At 45.7% G+C, this 16,132-nt stretch overlaps 4 protein-coding genes across 8 annotated transcripts; 3 read left to right on the top strand and 1 right to left on the bottom strand.

The window, feature by feature from the left end:
• Positions 1-86: 86 nt before the first annotated feature.
• Positions 87-1,184, top strand: LOC6628828 (uncharacterized). 2 transcript variants are annotated; one of them, XM_002052033.4, is made up of 3 exons: positions 87-288; positions 342-737; positions 796-1,184. In XM_002052033.4, the coding sequence occupies exons 1-3, from the start codon at positions 133-135 to the stop codon at positions 1,075-1,077; spliced, it is 834 nt and encodes a 277-aa protein (XP_002052069.2). In that variant the 5' UTR covers positions 87-132; the 3' UTR covers positions 1,078-1,184. The 2 variants fall into 2 exon arrangements, with proteins under 2 accessions (XP_002052069.2, XP_015028770.1); XM_015173284.3 differs by having other exon boundaries at positions 355-737.
• Positions 1,185-4,211: 3,027 nt separating this feature from the next.
• Positions 4,212-7,802, top strand: LOC6628818 (glyoxylate reductase/hydroxypyruvate reductase). 2 transcript variants are annotated; one of them, XM_032438061.1, is made up of 6 exons: positions 4,314-4,343; positions 5,311-5,459; positions 5,591-6,001; positions 6,054-6,391; positions 6,450-6,575; positions 7,565-7,802. In XM_032438061.1, exons 2-6 carry the CDS (start codon positions 5,374-5,376, stop codon positions 7,681-7,683), a joined length of 1,080 nt encoding a protein of 359 aa, XP_032293952.1. In that variant the 5' UTR covers positions 4,314-4,343; positions 5,311-5,373; the 3' UTR covers positions 7,684-7,802. The 2 variants fall into 2 exon arrangements, with proteins under 2 accessions (XP_015028772.1, XP_032293952.1); XM_015173286.3 differs by lacking the exon at positions 5,311-5,459 and having other exon boundaries at positions 4,212-4,343.
• A 392-nt stretch (positions 7,803-8,194) lies between these two features.
• On the top strand, positions 8,195-9,817 carry LOC6628817 (glyoxylate reductase/hydroxypyruvate reductase). Of its 2 annotated transcripts, none has more exons than XM_002052031.4 (4): positions 8,195-8,667; positions 9,023-9,354; positions 9,423-9,548; positions 9,608-9,817. In XM_002052031.4, the coding sequence occupies exons 1-4, from the start codon at positions 8,210-8,212 to the stop codon at positions 9,724-9,726; spliced, it is 1,035 nt and encodes a 344-aa protein (XP_002052067.2). In that variant the 5' UTR covers positions 8,195-8,209; the 3' UTR covers positions 9,727-9,817. The 2 variants fall into 2 exon arrangements, with proteins under 2 accessions (XP_002052067.2, XP_015028773.1); XM_015173287.3 differs by lacking the exon at positions 8,195-8,667 and adding an exon at positions 8,820-8,916 and having other exon boundaries at positions 9,608-9,815.
• A 63-nt stretch (positions 9,818-9,880) lies between these two features.
• Positions 9,881-13,063, bottom strand: Oseg5 (intraflagellar transport protein Oseg5). 2 transcript variants are annotated; one of them, XM_032438060.2, is made up of 6 exons: positions 12,758-13,061; positions 12,245-12,701; positions 11,641-11,868; positions 11,204-11,583; positions 10,590-11,141; positions 9,881-10,478 (listed from the first exon to the last, which is right to left on the bottom strand). In XM_032438060.2, exons 1-6 carry the CDS (start codon positions 12,895-12,897, stop codon positions 9,881-9,883), a joined length of 2,355 nt encoding a protein of 784 aa, XP_032293951.1. In that variant the 5' UTR covers positions 12,898-13,061. The 2 variants fall into 2 exon arrangements, with proteins under 2 accessions (XP_032293951.1, XP_070065581.1); XM_070209480.1 differs by having other exon boundaries at positions 9,881-11,141; positions 12,758-13,063.
• Between the last annotated feature and the right edge of the window lie 3,069 nt (positions 13,064-16,132).

Here is a 16,132-nt window from a genome sequence, read left to right on the forward strand (position 1 = left end):
GCCTCTTGGGTGAGTGAATTATCAGACCGAGTATTTTCTGAAGATAAGAGATAAGTTTCAGTGTCGGATCGTAGCAAGCGGACAATTTGAAAACGTTTGGCTATTTCCATTTAGTTCGTTTACAAGCGTACAATGTATAGACCGTGTTTAAAATCTAAAGTATTTGAAAATCCAAATCCATTTATGTGGTGCAGCAAGGAAGGCAGCGGCGCCAGCTTCTTGGCATCCAATTCCATTGGCGATTGGTCGATTCCAGACGACTGTAAGGAGCCTACGGATGGCGATCAGGTAACCACAGCGCGAACCCCATGACAGCTAACGCCTAGCCTAATTGCCACCAGGCTCCCCCAACAGCCATTGTCATCGTCGAGCCCCGCCAGATGCGCATTGCCACCAACACCACCAACACCACCAGCCCCACCTCCATCAGCGGCAGCAGCAGCAGCAGCAGTACCAGCAGCAGCAGCAGCAGCAGCAGTAGCGGTGGTAGCGAAGCTATTGGCTTCAGCAGCTCCAATGGGCATACGCCCGAGTGGTTCATGCTGCCTCAGGCCGTGGATGTGAACAATGATGTGATGCGTCTGGTGAGCAGCCTCTCGACGGTGGTCCAAATACTGACCCGAATGACCAATGCAGCGGCCCAGGAGCTGCGTCAGCATCCCGAACGCGAGGAGGGCTTCCAGGGATTGCGCCTGCTGCTCAACTATGCCGATCAGATGTATACCACACTGTTGCAGGTAGGTCACGAGGGGAGAGAGAGAGAGAGAGAGAAATTAATTGGGTTTCGACTTGTAGCCGCAGCCGTTTTCGTCGGAGCGGCCAGCATCGCCCAACAGGAGTGTCACCGCCCAGCCATATAGCCTGTTCCATCATTTGTTTGAGCCCATGCTGGGCAACATGGAGAGGGAGGAGGAGGTGTCGGTGCGACAATTGCAGCCTGCGGCGGGGCGCTCGTTTCCCTATCGCGTTGTGGCCGTGGCGGCCAGTGCTGCAGTTTCTGCATCTGGCCCGGAATCAAACGGATCGATTGCACCCACATCAGAGTTTGGCGCGAATGTGAATCAAATTCGAAATTGAAATAGCGACACAGACACACTGCAACGATGCTGCTTAAATTGTTTGTGAATATAATAATTGCTGCATGCCTGCATCTAACAAAAATATACATGAGAACAGCATGAGAATTCCACTCGTTTTCCCAAAGCACAAATGCTATTAAACAAAAACCAAAAACAAAAAGCCCTGTGCTCAATTCCACAAAGCCAACTACGTTCTGTGTGTGTGTGTGTGTGTGTGTGTGTGTGTCTTGTCCCACTCAGACAGCATTCTTTTTGTCTCTCACTGTATGGACAGAAGCTAACAGTACAAGTGCAGAGGCATGTAAATTACGACCCGTGCCTGGTGTCAGTCAATGTTAACAATACAATAGCTGCGCGCAGCGCATGTAACGGTAATTGAAGCACAGTCACAGCAAAGTGAACCGAAATACACACACACACACCGAAACACGCACACATCGGCAGTACTCCCACGCAGCCAGAGGCGCTCTCTCACTCTCAGCAGGCACACAAGCGAGCGCGCGCTCTCGCTGCGATTGCTGCTGGCTGCTCATGTGCTGCTGTGACGTAGGCGCCCGCTTGTGTTGGCACTGCTCACACACACGCGCACACGTACATGCTTTCACACGCACACAAAATATAGCTTTTGCTCGCTCAGCTGGCGTGGCCGACGTCGCATTGTCGCTTGCTGCTGCTGCTTGCGCGCCTGTTCGCTCGTATCGCGTAGAGGGACCTGCCTCAATGCTGCGCGTTGCTTTTTTTCGACCGTTTTTCACAGCACGTAAAAAAATTAACGGTGCTCGGTGCTTTGTTTTTGTGCTTACCCGGTTTTTTTTTGGGTAGCTGCTGCTGCTGCTGCTGGGCTGGCGGCAGTGGCCCGTTCGCGGCTGTAGGCGCCGCTTCGTCTTTTGGCGCCTGCGCATGGCATATGCACTTGACTGGCGGCCTTTGCAGCTTTGTGGCTTGCAGCTGGGCAACCATTTTTGATTTCGACTGCGCTGTAGTTGATTATGAAGCAAACAGAATGCGGCTGCTGCTGGATGCTGCCCCTTGATGTCGTGGGCGCTGCCCTTGACAAACGCCGTTATTTAAGCAGCGTGATCAAACACATGGAAGGAGAACGCCTGGGGGTGGGAGTGTGGGGGGCAGAGTGGTGTCGCTTATCAGCTAGCTTTGTGCTACCCGCGTTGGCTACAACTGTAACTTTACGACGGCGCCACGCAATCTTTCGTGTAACTGTGCATTGCGAATGTATGGTGTGTGTCTGTGTTTGTGTTTGTGTGTGTAGCTCATCTTTTATTTTGCTCGAGTGCTTTTTGCTGTCTGCTGAATGCTGTGCACTTGTTCGCCAAACCGCAGCGAGCGCTGTCATTGCCATCGGCAGCGGGCGTAACGGTAAACGACAACGACGTCGACGGCACGACGGTCGCAACTGATAGACAGCTGTCTCCTGGTTACGTCAGTCAAAATGACGCATCGTGTTTTGGTAACAGGAAAGCATAAAAGCCAGCAGACACCCAGCGAGCCCAACTACTGGAGCGAGAGCCGCCACAAAAGAAAATCACCACAAAGCAAAAGAACAAAGCGCTAGCAGCGACAGCGACGCCAAACAGCGGACGCAGCCACAAAGAGAGACGCGCGAGACGTCGCCTGGCGCCCACCGCTAACCACCCTCGCACTTTGGGGGCCAACTCTGGCAGCACTGCCAACCGGCAACTGGCAACTCTGGGCCAATAACCTTTTTGCAATTAGGCAAAGTGCAGCCGCGACTAGAAACTCTCCAAAGCGCACAGCGAACTTCTCAGCCCCAAGCTTGAAATCGTGGCGTCACAATTACGATTGCAACCACAAGAAGAATCAAATGCACGACTCTCAAATACCCTCTGAGCTCTTATATGTATGTGTATGTATGTGAATGTACATATGTTTTATTTTGCCAAGCCTAAAAGTATGAACTGTTATTTAATTGTTTACCTTAAACATACAAAAATATAAACAATTTATCATAACATATTTAATTTGTGATTTTAAAGCAGGCTGAGACTTTGGACTTGAATTTTATGTTTTCTTTTTATTTTAAAGCTGGAGCACAATATATAATCCCTTATAAAGCTTACACTAATATTTACATACTAGATACATGTCTTTATATCTTAGCTCAAGTCTATTCTCAATCTCAACTATATCTTTATACTACATTTGTACCTAACTATATTAATTTCTTCAACCGCATACACAATATCCACAAGTGCAACTAAATGAGTTGGTAACTTAGACTACCCGGCTGCTAACACGCAATGCAGGGTATAATTACGTGCATTCGGCGACAGCCCTGCAAGGCAGTTGTTGCCCCGCCTGATCCATGCAAACGCACACAACTGCCGACGCCGACGCCGACGCCAGCGACAGCAACAGCGCCAAAGTCAACGTCAACGCCATCTGCTGTTTCTTGTTTATTTGCTGCTGCTTTCACAGAGAGATGGGATTTAAAAGCGCGGGGCGGAAGAGAGCAGCTGTGCGGCTCTGCGCGCCTGCTGCTATGCGGACAATATTTGAGCAGATCCGCTCACAAAAAAAGCGGTGTCAGGCTGTGAATCTGGCGTTGGCGGGGGCCAAGCATTTGGCGTGTGAGTAGGTTCCACAACGTTCCAATGGCGACTCGACTCCACCAGAGCTGGGGATACCTGTCCCATTCCAATTGGAAATGACTCGCATGCGAGCGCCACAAATGACATGGAAAAAATCCCCAACTGGTATTTTGAGCAGGCGCGCAGCTTAGCCCAGCAGCGGGCCAGCTAAAGAGTTCACAATCACAGAGCCAGAGCCAGAGACAGAGACAGAGACGGGAACAGCGACTGGGACGGACAAGTTGGCTGTCCATTCAGATAAGAAACAGTGCAAACAAAACGAGATAAGCAAAGAGCGGCAAAATGTGCAATGCGAGAGCGAAATAAACAAAAGTTGAAGAAAAATTGAATGCCATGCGCTGCGCGGGGGCGTCGACGCAAACGAGGGGTAATGCTTGCTGGATGATCGTTGAAAAGATAAGCAGAGTTTCAATTGCTCTGGACTTGATCAAATGCAATACAACTTAATCATAAACCATTTTTAGTGGGCGATTGCTCACCGAAAATAATAAAGCTTTTATCCACCATAGTCATCAACTTTTCTGGCAATTGTCAAGTTAGTAACTGTATAAAAAGCTAGCCACTGATTGACTTTCCATTCAGTCGCTCGGCAAACGCCCAGCCGTTAAGTTTCCCAAGTGCCAGAGAGTAATAGTTGGTGAGTTTGAAGAGCGGCAGCGCAAGTGAGAGCAGCGGCTGTTAAGAGCACATAACAGCTTTCAGTTGACATTCAGTTCCCAACAGAGCGAACAGAGCTTTAGTCTGACAGACTTTTTTTTGTAATTAAAAACAAAATTTATTAGTTGCGGTTTACATGGGAACAATTGCGCTCTTAGTGATCCGCTCAGCAACCACAGGAAGAGAGGAAAAAGTGTTTATGATTTGTTCTTTGACATTCTGAATGTTAATGGGGTATTTTTCCATCATACAAGAATCGAAATGTTGCTAAATACTTAAAAAGAATAATAGCAGCGAAATTTACGTCATAAAATTGATTGAAGAACTGTTTTTTTTATTAGCAAAAACAAAATCAAATCTTATCTCATGTTTATAATCTAAGTGTAGCAGCTAGAAAATAGAACTTTTAGAGATAGGTTGCCGAAGATTAAATACCCTGGCTGAAGTGTGTCTATTCTAGCACATTGCAATTGAAAGCTGATTGTTGCCATAGAAACTAAAATTCTTCAGAAGCAAACCTTTTCAATATAACATAAAGTCGTTTGCAATATAAAATGTTATGTTGTTATTGTGAAATATAATTGCAAATTGCCAGCAATTATATATATAGATAATAAGTAATACAACTAGATCCTCAATCGTGTAGAATATATTTGAATATTCAAATATTCTTTCTTCTCTACGAATAAAACTTAATAAAACTTTTTTAATTTTTTCCCACATCTTTATGTTATTTAAACACTTCCTACATTTCTGCTAAGCTTTATGTTATTTAAACACCCTACATTTCTGCTAAGCTTCAGACACTTCTAAAGTACTTTCAACCTTAAGCGTAGTGCTTGATTCCAGTTAGAAATAACTGGAGCCGTGACATATTCCCGCTTGTCAACACGTCCAATAAGAATGTCAGCACTTGTTGCTCTCTTAAAATACTCATTGCACGGCAGACTCTCTTTCTAGTGAGCGGCACGAAATCGAAAGAGCACAAACCAATTAAAACCGAACTAGGAATGCTTAACCGGTTCAGAAGCGTGTCGTCGCTGATCATCGGCAACTGGGGCCAGGTTGGGCGGCCGTCGCTATATACACAGCCGGGGTGGGTATGCGGCTCAGTTGCTGGCCAAGCCTATCTTCGAGCAGAATGGCTGTGAAATTGAATTTGTTGCTGCCGCTGTTTTGCTGTGTGGCCCTGTTGGTAACACCCAATGATGGTTCTTTGTTGCGCAGTTCCAGGAATCGCACGATGTCCGCGAAGCCATTCAAGGTGCTGATCACCCATCCGGAAGTGCCGCAGTCGGGCATTGATCTGCTCAAGGAGAACTGTGAGCTCGTCCAGGTGCAGAGCCTGCCGCCCAGCCGTGCGGAGTTGCTGCAGAAAATCAAGGGCGTCGATGGCGTCTTCTGGGGCGGACACGATGCACTCAATGCCGAAGTTCTGGATGCCGCCGGGCCACAGCTGAAATCAATTTCCACCATGTCGGCGGGCATTGACTACGTCGACTTGGAGGAGGTGAAGCGTCGCAAGATTCCACTGGGTCACACGCCCACCGTGCTGAACACAGCTGTGGCCGATCTGGCGGTGGGTCTGCTCATCGCAGCGGGTCGTCGCTTTCACGAGGCACGCCGAAAGATCGACACGTAAGCCAAAGCAGAAATTATCCGGAGCCCTTATTCATAAGCGTTTGTTTAGCGACAACTGGGAGAACTATCATCTGAACTGGCTGCTCGGCCAGGACGTGCGCGACTCTGTCATTGGCTTCTTCGGCTTCGGCGGCATTGGCCAGGCGATTGCCAAGCGCCTCTCCGGCTTCGACATTGACCAGGTGCTCTACACGACACGGCGTCGCATCGACAGGGAAACCGAAAAGGAGCTCAACGCCAAAAAGGTGGAGTTCGATGAGCTGCTGGCCAAGAGCGACTTTGTTGTCATCGCCTCACCCCTGACCCCGGCCACGCAGGGCATCTTCAATGCCACCGCCTTCAACAAGATGAAGAAGACCGCCGTCCTGGTCAACATTGCCCGGGGCAGTAAGTACAGCTACATGCCACCCATGCCTGCCCTGCTCATCCGTTCATCTGCTTCCAGAAATCGTCAACCAGGACGATCTCTACGAGGCGCTCAAATCGAACCGCATCTTTGCCGCCGGCCTGGATGTTGTCGATCCCGAGCCCCTGCCGCCCAATAACAAATTGCTCGCCCTGGACAATGTCGGTGAGTATTATATTTATTTATAAATAAATTTGGGTACATACATACATTTTTTAGTGATAATTAGTCGTCGCCTTATCGCTGTGGTGACTTAGTCTTATCTTCAGTTGCGTTAGCGTTTGTTTTCCAACAAATTAGAGAGTTTTGTTTTTTTTTTTTTGGGCTAGTTTTTCAATTGATGACCAAGGTTCTTTCTAGGTTATCTCCATAAAGAATATTTATGTATATATATTTTATAATTATAGCGCGAAAATTAATTTAATTGGTAGAAACTTAAAATTGATATGAGGGCTCTTAAGAATTCTTGCTAATATTATTCATATATAGTTAAATATAAATATTATTATTATTACTTTTCATTATTATCATTATCATTATTATTAGCATTATCATAACCACCATAAGCAGCAGCGTTATCATTATCATTGTCATTAGCATTAGCATTAGCAATATAATAAGTAGGTGCATTATTCGTAGCATTAGCATTAGAATTTTTTATTACTATAATTTCTTGATTTTTGAATTGAAATTGTAACGGAAAAGTATTATTTTTGGAAGCGTATACCTAGCGTATACATATCTTAACGGGAATCTCGTTTCCGCCAAGCCCCTTTTAGCATGGCACAGTTAAATGCGCTGTTAAACATTTCAACTAAATCAAATTAAATTGGAAATAACAACTAAATATTTGGCAAACGTGCAAATAGTTTGAAAGAATTTCGTTATAGTTATAATTCTGACTGGCATTAGCGAAAAGTGCTATAGGAAAAAAAGAATAAGCAGGCTCGACTCTAGCACATTTAACACATTAGCATAAACATAATCCGACTGACCTTGAACCCTTTTGACCTCAACGCCCAGCACTGGCTAAGCCTTGACTTGATAGACTTGTCTGTTCACAGATCGTTAAGTACAGTATCTGTATGTATTTGCAGCTCAAGGTAAACACACTTCACTTTTGTTTTTGTTTTTTTTTTTGCTGCTCATTTCAGTTATTCTACCCCACATTGGCTCCGCCACCACGCGCACCCGCTCCGACATGGCCACGATTGCCGCTCACAACGTGCTGCGCGGCTTGGCCGGGGAGCGGATGCTGTCGCCGGCCTATTAGGAAAAGCATGGAAATGCACGGGAGACCCACTGAAGCGTGCGAGGATTATTGCTGTGAACATTATTAACAATTGATTGTGTGAATGATTGTAAATTAAATAATATAATATCAAATGCGAATGTTGCATATGTATGCCTATTCAGATTGTAGCAACAGCTCAGAATCGGTGGAAAAACGACTTGGGAACTCTTTAAGGCAACACATTTTAAACGGCGCCTCGCGAAACTCTTGGGTTCATGTTCAAGAAAAGTGGAATTCATTTCAACTTCATTTCGGAAACTTTTATCGCAAAATATATAACAAATTTATCTATATATATGTATATGTGTGCTTCGTAGGAATAGAGTTATATAGTCCCAGTCTATCAGGATGTGTCATTTTCTAAGTAATGCCTATAGTAGCTGCAATCAGATCTTGGTAAACAACTGACAGATAAGGAAAGAGAAAGAGAAATAGTAAGAGTAAGAAAGAGAGAGAGAGAGCTTGTGCAAAAAGCTCAAGTATTGATTAGTTTACATCATATTCCATGCTCTGTTTTAGTTTAAAGCTGACCGCCGGGCAAGTCAGGTCGCGTCTCTTCGTGATGAGTGTTGCGAGAGCGTTCAAGGTTCTCATTTCGCATCCGCAGGTGCCGGCGCCGGCGCTGGCGCTGCTGCGCTCACACGGCGCCGAGACTGTGGTCTGCCAGAGTGTGCCGCCGTCGCGGGCAGAGATTCTGGAGAAGGTGCCCGGCATGGATGCCATTTACTGGGCGCACTATCAGCCGCTGAACGCCGCCATACTCGATGCAGCCGGGCCGCAGCTGCGCGCCGTGAGCACCATGTCGTCGGGCATTGATTTTGCGGATGTGCCGGAGTTCAAGCGCCGCGGGATTCCTCTGGGCCATACGCCGGGCGTGGTCAAGAACGCGGTGGCGGATCTGGCCATTGGCCTGATGATTGCAGCCGGTCGACACTTTCATGCGGGACGCTCCGACATCGAGACGTTAGTATCAGCTGTGCGCAAAAGCTTAGACAAGAGCTTTTCCAACCAAAAGCTTAAGCTCTGCTCGGGCTGCCAACTTTTCTTGAACTTTCAAATTGAGATCGCAAACTAACGTATTTTCTTGTACTAAAAAAATATTCAAAATTGTTAGAGGTATTTAAATAATTAGTTTTCAGAGCTGTGCATTAAAAAAATGATAGCTAAGAGTAAAAACAAGTCAAATTTGAGGAATTCTTGCTTGAATTCAGGGTAAGATTATTATTTGAAAAAAAAAAAAAACAGTAGTTTTCTATAAGAAATTATTAATAAAAGTATTTTCTGGCAAGTTATTTAATTTTCGAAATTTCCCTTGCAGCTCACAGTGGGTCACGGAGCAGATCGACTGGCGAATGGGTGTGGAGATTCGTGACTCTGTGATTGGTTTTTTTGGTTTCGGCGGCATTGGCCAGGCCATAGCAAAGCGTCTGCAGAGCTGGGATGTGGCCAAGATACTCTACACGACGCGAACCCGCAAGGAGAACGATGTGCAGTTCCAGGCGGAGCATGTGCCCTTCGAGCGTCTGCTGCGGGAGAGCGACTTCCTGGTGGTGGCTGCGCCCCTCACCGACGAAACCCGCGGAAAATTCAATGCGCAGGCCTTCGGGCAAATGAAACGCAGCGCGGTCTTTGTCAATGTGGCCAGAGGCGGTGAGTGGGCGTGAGTGGGCATGGGGTCGGGTCAGCTAATACAATTTTTACTACATCATCTATTGCAGGTCTGGTCAATCAGGCTGATCTGCATGAGGCACTGAGCACTGGCCAATTCCTTGCCGCTGGCCTGGACGTAACCACGCCGGAGCCTCTGCCAGCCGACAGCCCCATCCTCAAGCTGCCCAATTGTGGTGCGTATTAGCCAATCTATGTCTGCAAGAGAATTGTCTAAGCTTTGCTTCTTTTGCAGTCGTTCTGCCCCATTTGGGCACGCAGACCATGAAGACGACCATCGAAATGAGTCTCCTGGCAGCCAACAACATCATCAATGCCATTGAGGGCAGACCCATGGTCAGGTCAGCGTACTGAACTGAGGAACCCAGGCAAATATTAAAACAATATATATATTAGTTGTAAATAATAGTATATAAACTGAATGTAGGCTTAAGTACAAAGGACTTTAAGAACAAATGCTAGTGATATTTGTCATTATACTCCCTCGAGCTCTCCTAAGTCCTTATCTTTATTCACTAACATTGTCATCCTTGACCACGTGACTGAGGTACAGTGCATCCCATTCATCGCGCTGCAGGGCCTTCAGATAGCGTTGTCGCTCCTCCAGCACGCGTTGTACCAGTCTCAGATCAGGCTGATCCGTCTGATGCTTGAGAGCAATCTCCAGTGCACGTTTCCAGCTGTGCATGCGCAGAGCCAGGGCCACCGCCTGGCCATATTTGCGATTGTGCAGCAGTATAGTCTCCGCCTCGAGCAGCCGGCCCAGCATTAGCGAGTTCTCGGCCATCTGCTCGGCACTCGAGGGCGCCAGGGTCTTCAGGTGCTGTAGGTAGCTAACCTTGTCGATCTGCAGGGCTGCCGAGTAGGCCTCCTCGCTGAGCTGCAGCTGATGCTTCCTGGTGGCCACCGCAGCCAGTGTCGCCCACAGGCTCGTGTGCTGCGCCAGCCGGCAGATCTTCAACGCCTGCTGCCACTGCCCCTCCTGCAGGCTGCGATGCAGCACCTCGCAATAGATGTTCACATTCACTGGCAACAGGGCGCCGGCGCAGCGAAACGTGATCACAGCATCCTCAAAGCTATCGATGGCCACGTGCTTGCCAAACTCACTGAAACGAGTCAAGTCATAACTCGAATTTAAATATTGAATTAGTATATCAAGTAGATAATAAGAATTGCGGAATCTAATTTCGACGAAAGCCTTGTGATATTTAACGTACGCTGTGTCCAGTGTTATTGTCGTGAGTGCAATGATTGTGGGATCGGCTGCACCCTCGCCCGGACAATACCAGACGCTGTAGCAGGAGTCGTGCACGCCGACTAAGATGTTTGTCTCGCTGGCCCACTTGATAGCCGTCAGCTGGGTGCCAATCTTGTGGATCTCATCGGCGGCATTGGCCAGGCGCTCAGCTGTGCCCCCGCCGTTGAGATTACGTGTCTCGCTGATGTACAGCTCGCGATTGGTGTCGATGAAGGCGATGAACTGGTCATCCGGACTGCCGGCCAGGCAGGCGGCGATCTCGGCGAGCTGCTGTTTGGCGCGCAGCGACTGTGGCTCGTACTGACGCGAGGCGCCGGGAATGAGATCGAACAGATGCACCAGCGATGTCTCCGAGTTGTCCCGTATGGCGAGCACATCCAGGCCCAGCGATATGGAGCGCCAATTCAGCAGCGGCAGCTGGGCCTGTGAGCCTGGGTAGCGAGGATTGAGATGCAGCCGACCCGTATAGGTGTATACCCAAATGGAGGCGGCATCCAGCACCATGAAGTACCTGCAAGTGGGACAGTTAACGGGAAGGTCTAAACAATACGAGCTGCCCTTGGCCACACACACTTCTTGCCCACTTCAATGACGCGCGCATCGTTGCGGCCATCAATTATTATCGGCGTGTTGATGTACTTCTCGTTGTAGATGTGCAGCTGGTGGGTGGTGGCCACCACCAGATGTCCATAGCCGAGGGCGAAATTGATGACGCGCTGCGGAAACTCGAGGACGTCTTTGCTGCCGTTGGCAATATCCTGCAAGGCGATGCACTTACGGCCAGTGCTCGTTGCCTTTAGGTTGCGGGAGATGAGCTGCTGCTCCACGGCGTAGCCCACAATCAGCTGACCCGTGGAGGTGCCACAGGCGACCTGAGTGCCATCCGTTGACCAGGACAACGTGTAAAACGAGCCCACGCTGGGCGCTGTAAAGCGTGCGCTGCTGTAGGACCACTAAAATTGATTGGAACTTGAGATTTGCTGGGAAGGATTAGTCGGTTGTGGACTCACGCCCGTGCTGTGGCACAGCTTGAGCATGTTGAAGGTGCCCACCAGCAGATAGTCTTTCTCCGGATTGAAGGCCACGCTCGTAATGGCATACTCCTCGGCCGCACTCGTGTACAAATTGGCGCCCTGCGCATCCCAGATCTTAAAGCGAAAGTCTTCCCCACCGGAGGCTATAATATTCGACTGGCCAGACCAGCTAAGCGAAAGAACTAGACCATCATGAGCCCGCCACTGCAATAGAAAGGCCATCAAAGACAACATCTTATTATTAAATTGGTAAACTGAAGACCTCAATGGAATGCCATTTCAAATTAGCCGAAATAATATATGGCAATAAGCTGAGATCTAGGAAACAAATTGGTGTGCCCAATAAATCATTGTTTCCCCTTGTAATCTTTAAATTAGTTTTCATAAGCATTATTTCGGATGTTGCCTTTGGATAAACTCTATAAGCGATATACTACCGATATCTCTCGTTCAATAATGTAATTGCATTTTGTGTCCTATGATCCAAATTATCTGACTTTTTCTTAAAGCTGTTACCTATTTTTAACTGTTCTGGATAATTTAATGTACTAGAGCGTAACTACCCTACCGGAGAACTCACCCTTATCAACTTGCTATTGGCTGCCAGAGGCTTGATGGAAATGTGACCACCCTGGCAGAAGGCAATTGCCGTTGAGCTGGGCGCCCAGCGCGCGCAGCGTATCGCCTCATCGCTTTGGATGACTGTCGACCGCAGCATGCCCGAACGTGACCAGATCTTGATGACCCCGTCCTCGGCTGCCGTCAAGAGGCCAGCGCCGTCGGGACTCCAGCGACCGGAGCTAATTGCCGCCGTGTGGGCGGATATGCTGCGCTCCACCCGCGCGCTCTTGTTCAGTATAATGAATCGTCCGTCGTTGCTGCAAATGAGCAGAGTATCGCTGCCCTTGCCTCCGCCACTGCTCCGCCCACCGAGCAGCAGCCAGTGCATATCCGTGGGTATGAAGTCATCCGGCAGCTTGGCCACCTCCACGGAATCGCGACTCACATCGCTCCACTTATAGATTTGATGGTCGTCGCTGCTCAGAGGGAGTATCACCTTTAAGTTGGGCTGAATTAAGTTCTGGCTACGCACCTGACGAAATAGATCTCCTCATTGCTGCTCCAGTCCACGCAGCTTAGCGGATAGCTGGGGGATTGGATTATGCCACGCTCCTGTGTGCTTTCCGACGTTTTCAATGAACTTCTTTTGCAAATGCGCGTTTTAAGCTTCATTTTAGTTTCTTAAGTTACTTTTCTGGGTTTCTTTCATGGCAAATAAAAATTGTTTTGTTGGCGTGTGCGTTGCCATAGAAATAGTTAATGCCGGTTGTGTTAACGGTTCTCGGAGAAAGGGCTTTGCAGGGTTGCAAAGTATAGTCAAGTGGCGGAGGTGGTGCGTGTATTGGCTAAACCCGTGGTGCTGACATTGACTAACTCTGTAATACCCTGGCAGAGAGTTGTATTATTTGAGATTAGAAGGATATCCGACGCTATTAAGAACTGCAGTCCGCTACCACCCCAGACCTATAAATCAAGTTAATAACCCAACTTTTATTGGCAACCAACAATTTGAGCCAAAATTTAAATGCATTTGACTTTTTCAGTATACACAAATATTCTATGATACAATAAGATATACTGTAGAAAATTTCATAAGGATCGGTTAAAAAAAAACCAAAGTTATATGCAACTGCGCAATTGAATAGAGCAGCATCTTTAAGAAATTCTGTATACATGTACAAACACACATTCATGCGCGCCTGCTACACATTTTAACAGCATGGTTATTGCGACTTTTTTTTTAATGTAATGAGGTAAATTACATACAGACAAATATTAAAATTACAGGCTTAGGGGTTGTACCCATTTTTCTTGAAAAATAATAAACAACTTTATTAGGAAGCTCAGCTTGAGATATTGCTACCTCATGACATCATAGGCTGATCTTGATCAAAGCTTGTAATTTCTTAATTATTCTAATTGTGCAACTTTAACTAGCTCCATTTCCGTTGTGTAAGTCACATTATTTGATATAAGTTTACAATGTGGTCAAAATGGCTTAGCTGAGATTTGAGCAGAGCTTTAAAGTGTTTACCCCATAATTAAGTAGGGTTCATTATTTACATAAGCTAGCGTAACCGACTTCAAAGTTAATTGCGACTAAATGATACTTCTTGTTGTCATTGGAACAGTTCCTGAAATTCTTGTCGAAACCGAACAGATACGGGCAGTATAAGTCTCTAGCCTAGTTTTAGCTAGTAATTAACTAGATTCCATTTAATTGGCTTTAGCAAACGACCAATCATTCAACATAAACCACAACTGGATCCAAGAATATGGCCCTAAAACATAAATAATAGCTGAGCCATAATTATTTTCTAATTTGTATTTGTATGCAGCTGTCAAATCGGGGCATTGCTGGAATACCGAATCCACCGAAGGACAACTAACGACGCCTCGTTGTCCTGCTAAGCACATTACGCATAGTCCCAAGCCCCGCGAAAACTGGATAGATATCAGTCTGTGGCCATCTAGGAACAGCCTTTCCTTGTGTTTGGAATTTGTGCGTTGTCATTGCTGTGGACTTACTTGGATTTGAGGAGTGTTCGATGAACCTTCTAGCTAATTTGATTGATTCCATATAAATGTGGGGGTAGGTTCACCAACATTTTTGTTGTGGCTTGAGCTAAGTCTGGGGTTTTTCTTAGAAGTAAGTACTTTTATGCATACGCCCATTTGACTGTATTTACCCAGGTTATTGGCTGCTCAACAATTATTTTGTTGGGCATTGAACTGGCCTAGACGAACAAGAATAACAATCGTCAATTTCCAAAACAAAAATTCATATTAATATTTCAAAACAACATTGTTCTAGCCAGATTATAAATAAAATATCTAAGTATATAAAAAGAAATGTTTTGGTCTAGTCATAAATATATAAACTGTTTATGTATTTCTAAATGCTTAAATGTTTTCAAATTTATGATATTTTGAACATTTAGAATGTTTTTAAAGAAATATGCCAAGTATTTCGGAATGTTGTTTATGTTCAAGACTTTCTATGAGCTCTAAATAATCGTTCCCCTCAAACTGCTTTCATATTAATTTTTTTTACTATTTTTTCTCTGCCCCTTTTAATGATACTCATAATCCTAATGCCACGTGCTTAGCCGCATTTGCTGTCTTCTTCAATTGGTTCAGCTTAATGGGTTTAATATCAAGCCAGAGATATTAACCACAGTCATATAACTTATAAGTCAATGTACTCCGTGTCAGAAATAGTCAATGTAGTCCCTACTCGTAAAGTTTTCGCTGCGAGAACATAAAAGCAAAACAATAAAAGACAAATCACCATGCCATAGAAAACGCATAAAATATTTGCAACAAATTTAAGCAGAGATTGAACCACTTTTCTGGTCGGGTGTCCTCTCCAGCGAGTGGCTGCGTCCATGCCGCAAAGTGCCAACATTGCATTTCCTTATCAAAAGTCCCCGCTTGATTAGATGGCGACAGACTCGCAGTTAGCATTCAATTGCAACCGACAAACCGACAAACGGCGACTGTCATCAAGCGTCAATGGTGCAGGAAAACGCAATGGCTTCGCGCACAGTGGGACGAGGGCTAGCAAAACTTTTGTCAAATTTAGAAAATGTTAATCTCTCTAATCGAAATATTTTTTTATTTGTTTTTAATTATGATACACAATACAATTTATATTATTGCTCTTAAATAGTAGTATTATTTATTTATGAAACTATTAAAATACGTCTAAAATCTCATATTTTCTACATGTTAAGTCTTCTTATATATTTTATGGTTATTGTAGGCGATTACGTTATAAATATCATTATAGTTTGGGAAATTATTTGATGTTAAATGTACTTTAATTTCAAAAGCGGGACTTACAATCATGACGGCTGTCATGTGCAACTAATAAGGAATAAAATGTAATATATTGTAGTTAAAAGGACAAGTGAAAAGGCTTGTAACACAAATTTTTGAAAACTCTCGATAGAGAGTTCTGCCAGAGTGTATATTTTCAGAAAAATCTCACCATAAGAGTCATTTTCTGGCTTAAGCGTGAATAGAAGTATCACAAAAATGTATTATTATTATTTTATCATTTAATGCATTTTTGGTTTATCCATTAGCAGTGCATTTGTGTCCACTGTGCGGCATTTGAAACTGCAAGTGTTTTTGTGGCAACCATTAGAAGAGCGGGCCAAAGACAAGTGCTTAACCAGCTCCCAGCCCAAACCCATATAAATAAAAAACTTCAATATAAAATCCAGCGACACTTCAACTGCGCTCCATGCGTATCTTCGCCTGCCTGCATTCTATTCTCTTCTCCTCTCCCCCTCTCTCTGGCTGATTTTCTCACTTAGTTTTCTGTTTCAATTTGTTGTGTTCAATCTGGCTGCAGTTATGCGTGCAGTGCGATTGAAACGTAGCTGATTGAACGATCTGC

The sequence above is a fragment of the Drosophila virilis genome, chromosome 4 (genome assembly GCF_030788295.1).
Source record: "Drosophila virilis strain 15010-1051.87 chromosome 4, Dvir_AGI_RSII-ME, whole genome shotgun sequence".
Lineage (NCBI taxonomy): Eukaryota > Metazoa > Arthropoda > Insecta > Diptera > Drosophilidae > Drosophila > Drosophila virilis.

What these genes read in the sequence shown, in the direction of transcription:
- LOC6628828 (XM_002052033.4), top strand. Translation starts at nt 133, where the DNA reads ATGTATAGACCGTGTTTAAAATCTAAAGTATTTGAAAATCCAAATCCA. An exon ending in AGCCTACGGATGGCGATCAG is followed by an intron (nt 289 to 341) that starts GTAACCACAGCG and finishes AATTGCCACCAG; the next exon opens with GCTCCCCCAACAGCCATTGT. An exon ending in TGTATACCACACTGTTGCAG is followed by an intron (nt 738 to 795) that starts GTAGGTCACGAG and finishes TTCGACTTGTAG; the next exon opens with CCGCAGCCGTTTTCGTCGGA.
- LOC6628818 (XM_032438061.1), top strand. Translation starts at nt 5,374, where the DNA reads ATGCTTAACCGGTTCAGAAGCGTGTCGTCGCTGATCATCGGCAACTGG. An exon ending in TCGCTATATACACAGCCGGG is followed by an intron (nt 5,460 to 5,590) that starts GTGGGTATGCGG and finishes TTTGTTGCGCAG; the next exon opens with TTCCAGGAATCGCACGATGT. An exon ending in GCACGCCGAAAGATCGACAC is followed by an intron (nt 6,002 to 6,053) that starts GTAAGCCAAAGC and finishes GCGTTTGTTTAG; the next exon opens with CGACAACTGGGAGAACTATC.
- LOC6628817 (XM_002052031.4), top strand. Translation starts at nt 8,210, where the DNA reads ATGCTCTGTTTTAGTTTAAAGCTGACCGCCGGGCAAGTCAGGTCGCGT. An exon ending in GGACGCTCCGACATCGAGAC is followed by an intron (nt 8,668 to 9,022) that starts GTTAGTATCAGC and finishes TTTCCCTTGCAG; the next exon opens with CTCACAGTGGGTCACGGAGC. An exon ending in TGTCAATGTGGCCAGAGGCG is followed by an intron (nt 9,355 to 9,422) that starts GTGAGTGGGCGT and finishes CATCTATTGCAG; the next exon opens with GTCTGGTCAATCAGGCTGAT.
- Oseg5 (XM_070209480.1), bottom strand. Translation starts at nt 12,897, where the DNA reads ATGAAGCTTAAAACGCGCATTTGCAAAAGAAGTTCATTGAAAACGTCG. An exon ending in GAGGAGATCTATTTCGTCAG is followed by an intron (nt 12,702 to 12,757) that starts GTGCGTAGCCAG and finishes CCCTCTGAGCAG; the next exon opens with CGACGACCATCAAATCTATA. An exon ending in CCAATAGCAAGTTGATAAGG is followed by an intron (nt 11,869 to 12,244) that starts GTGAGTTCTCCG and finishes TTTCTATTGCAG; the next exon opens with TGGCGGGCTCATGATGGTCT.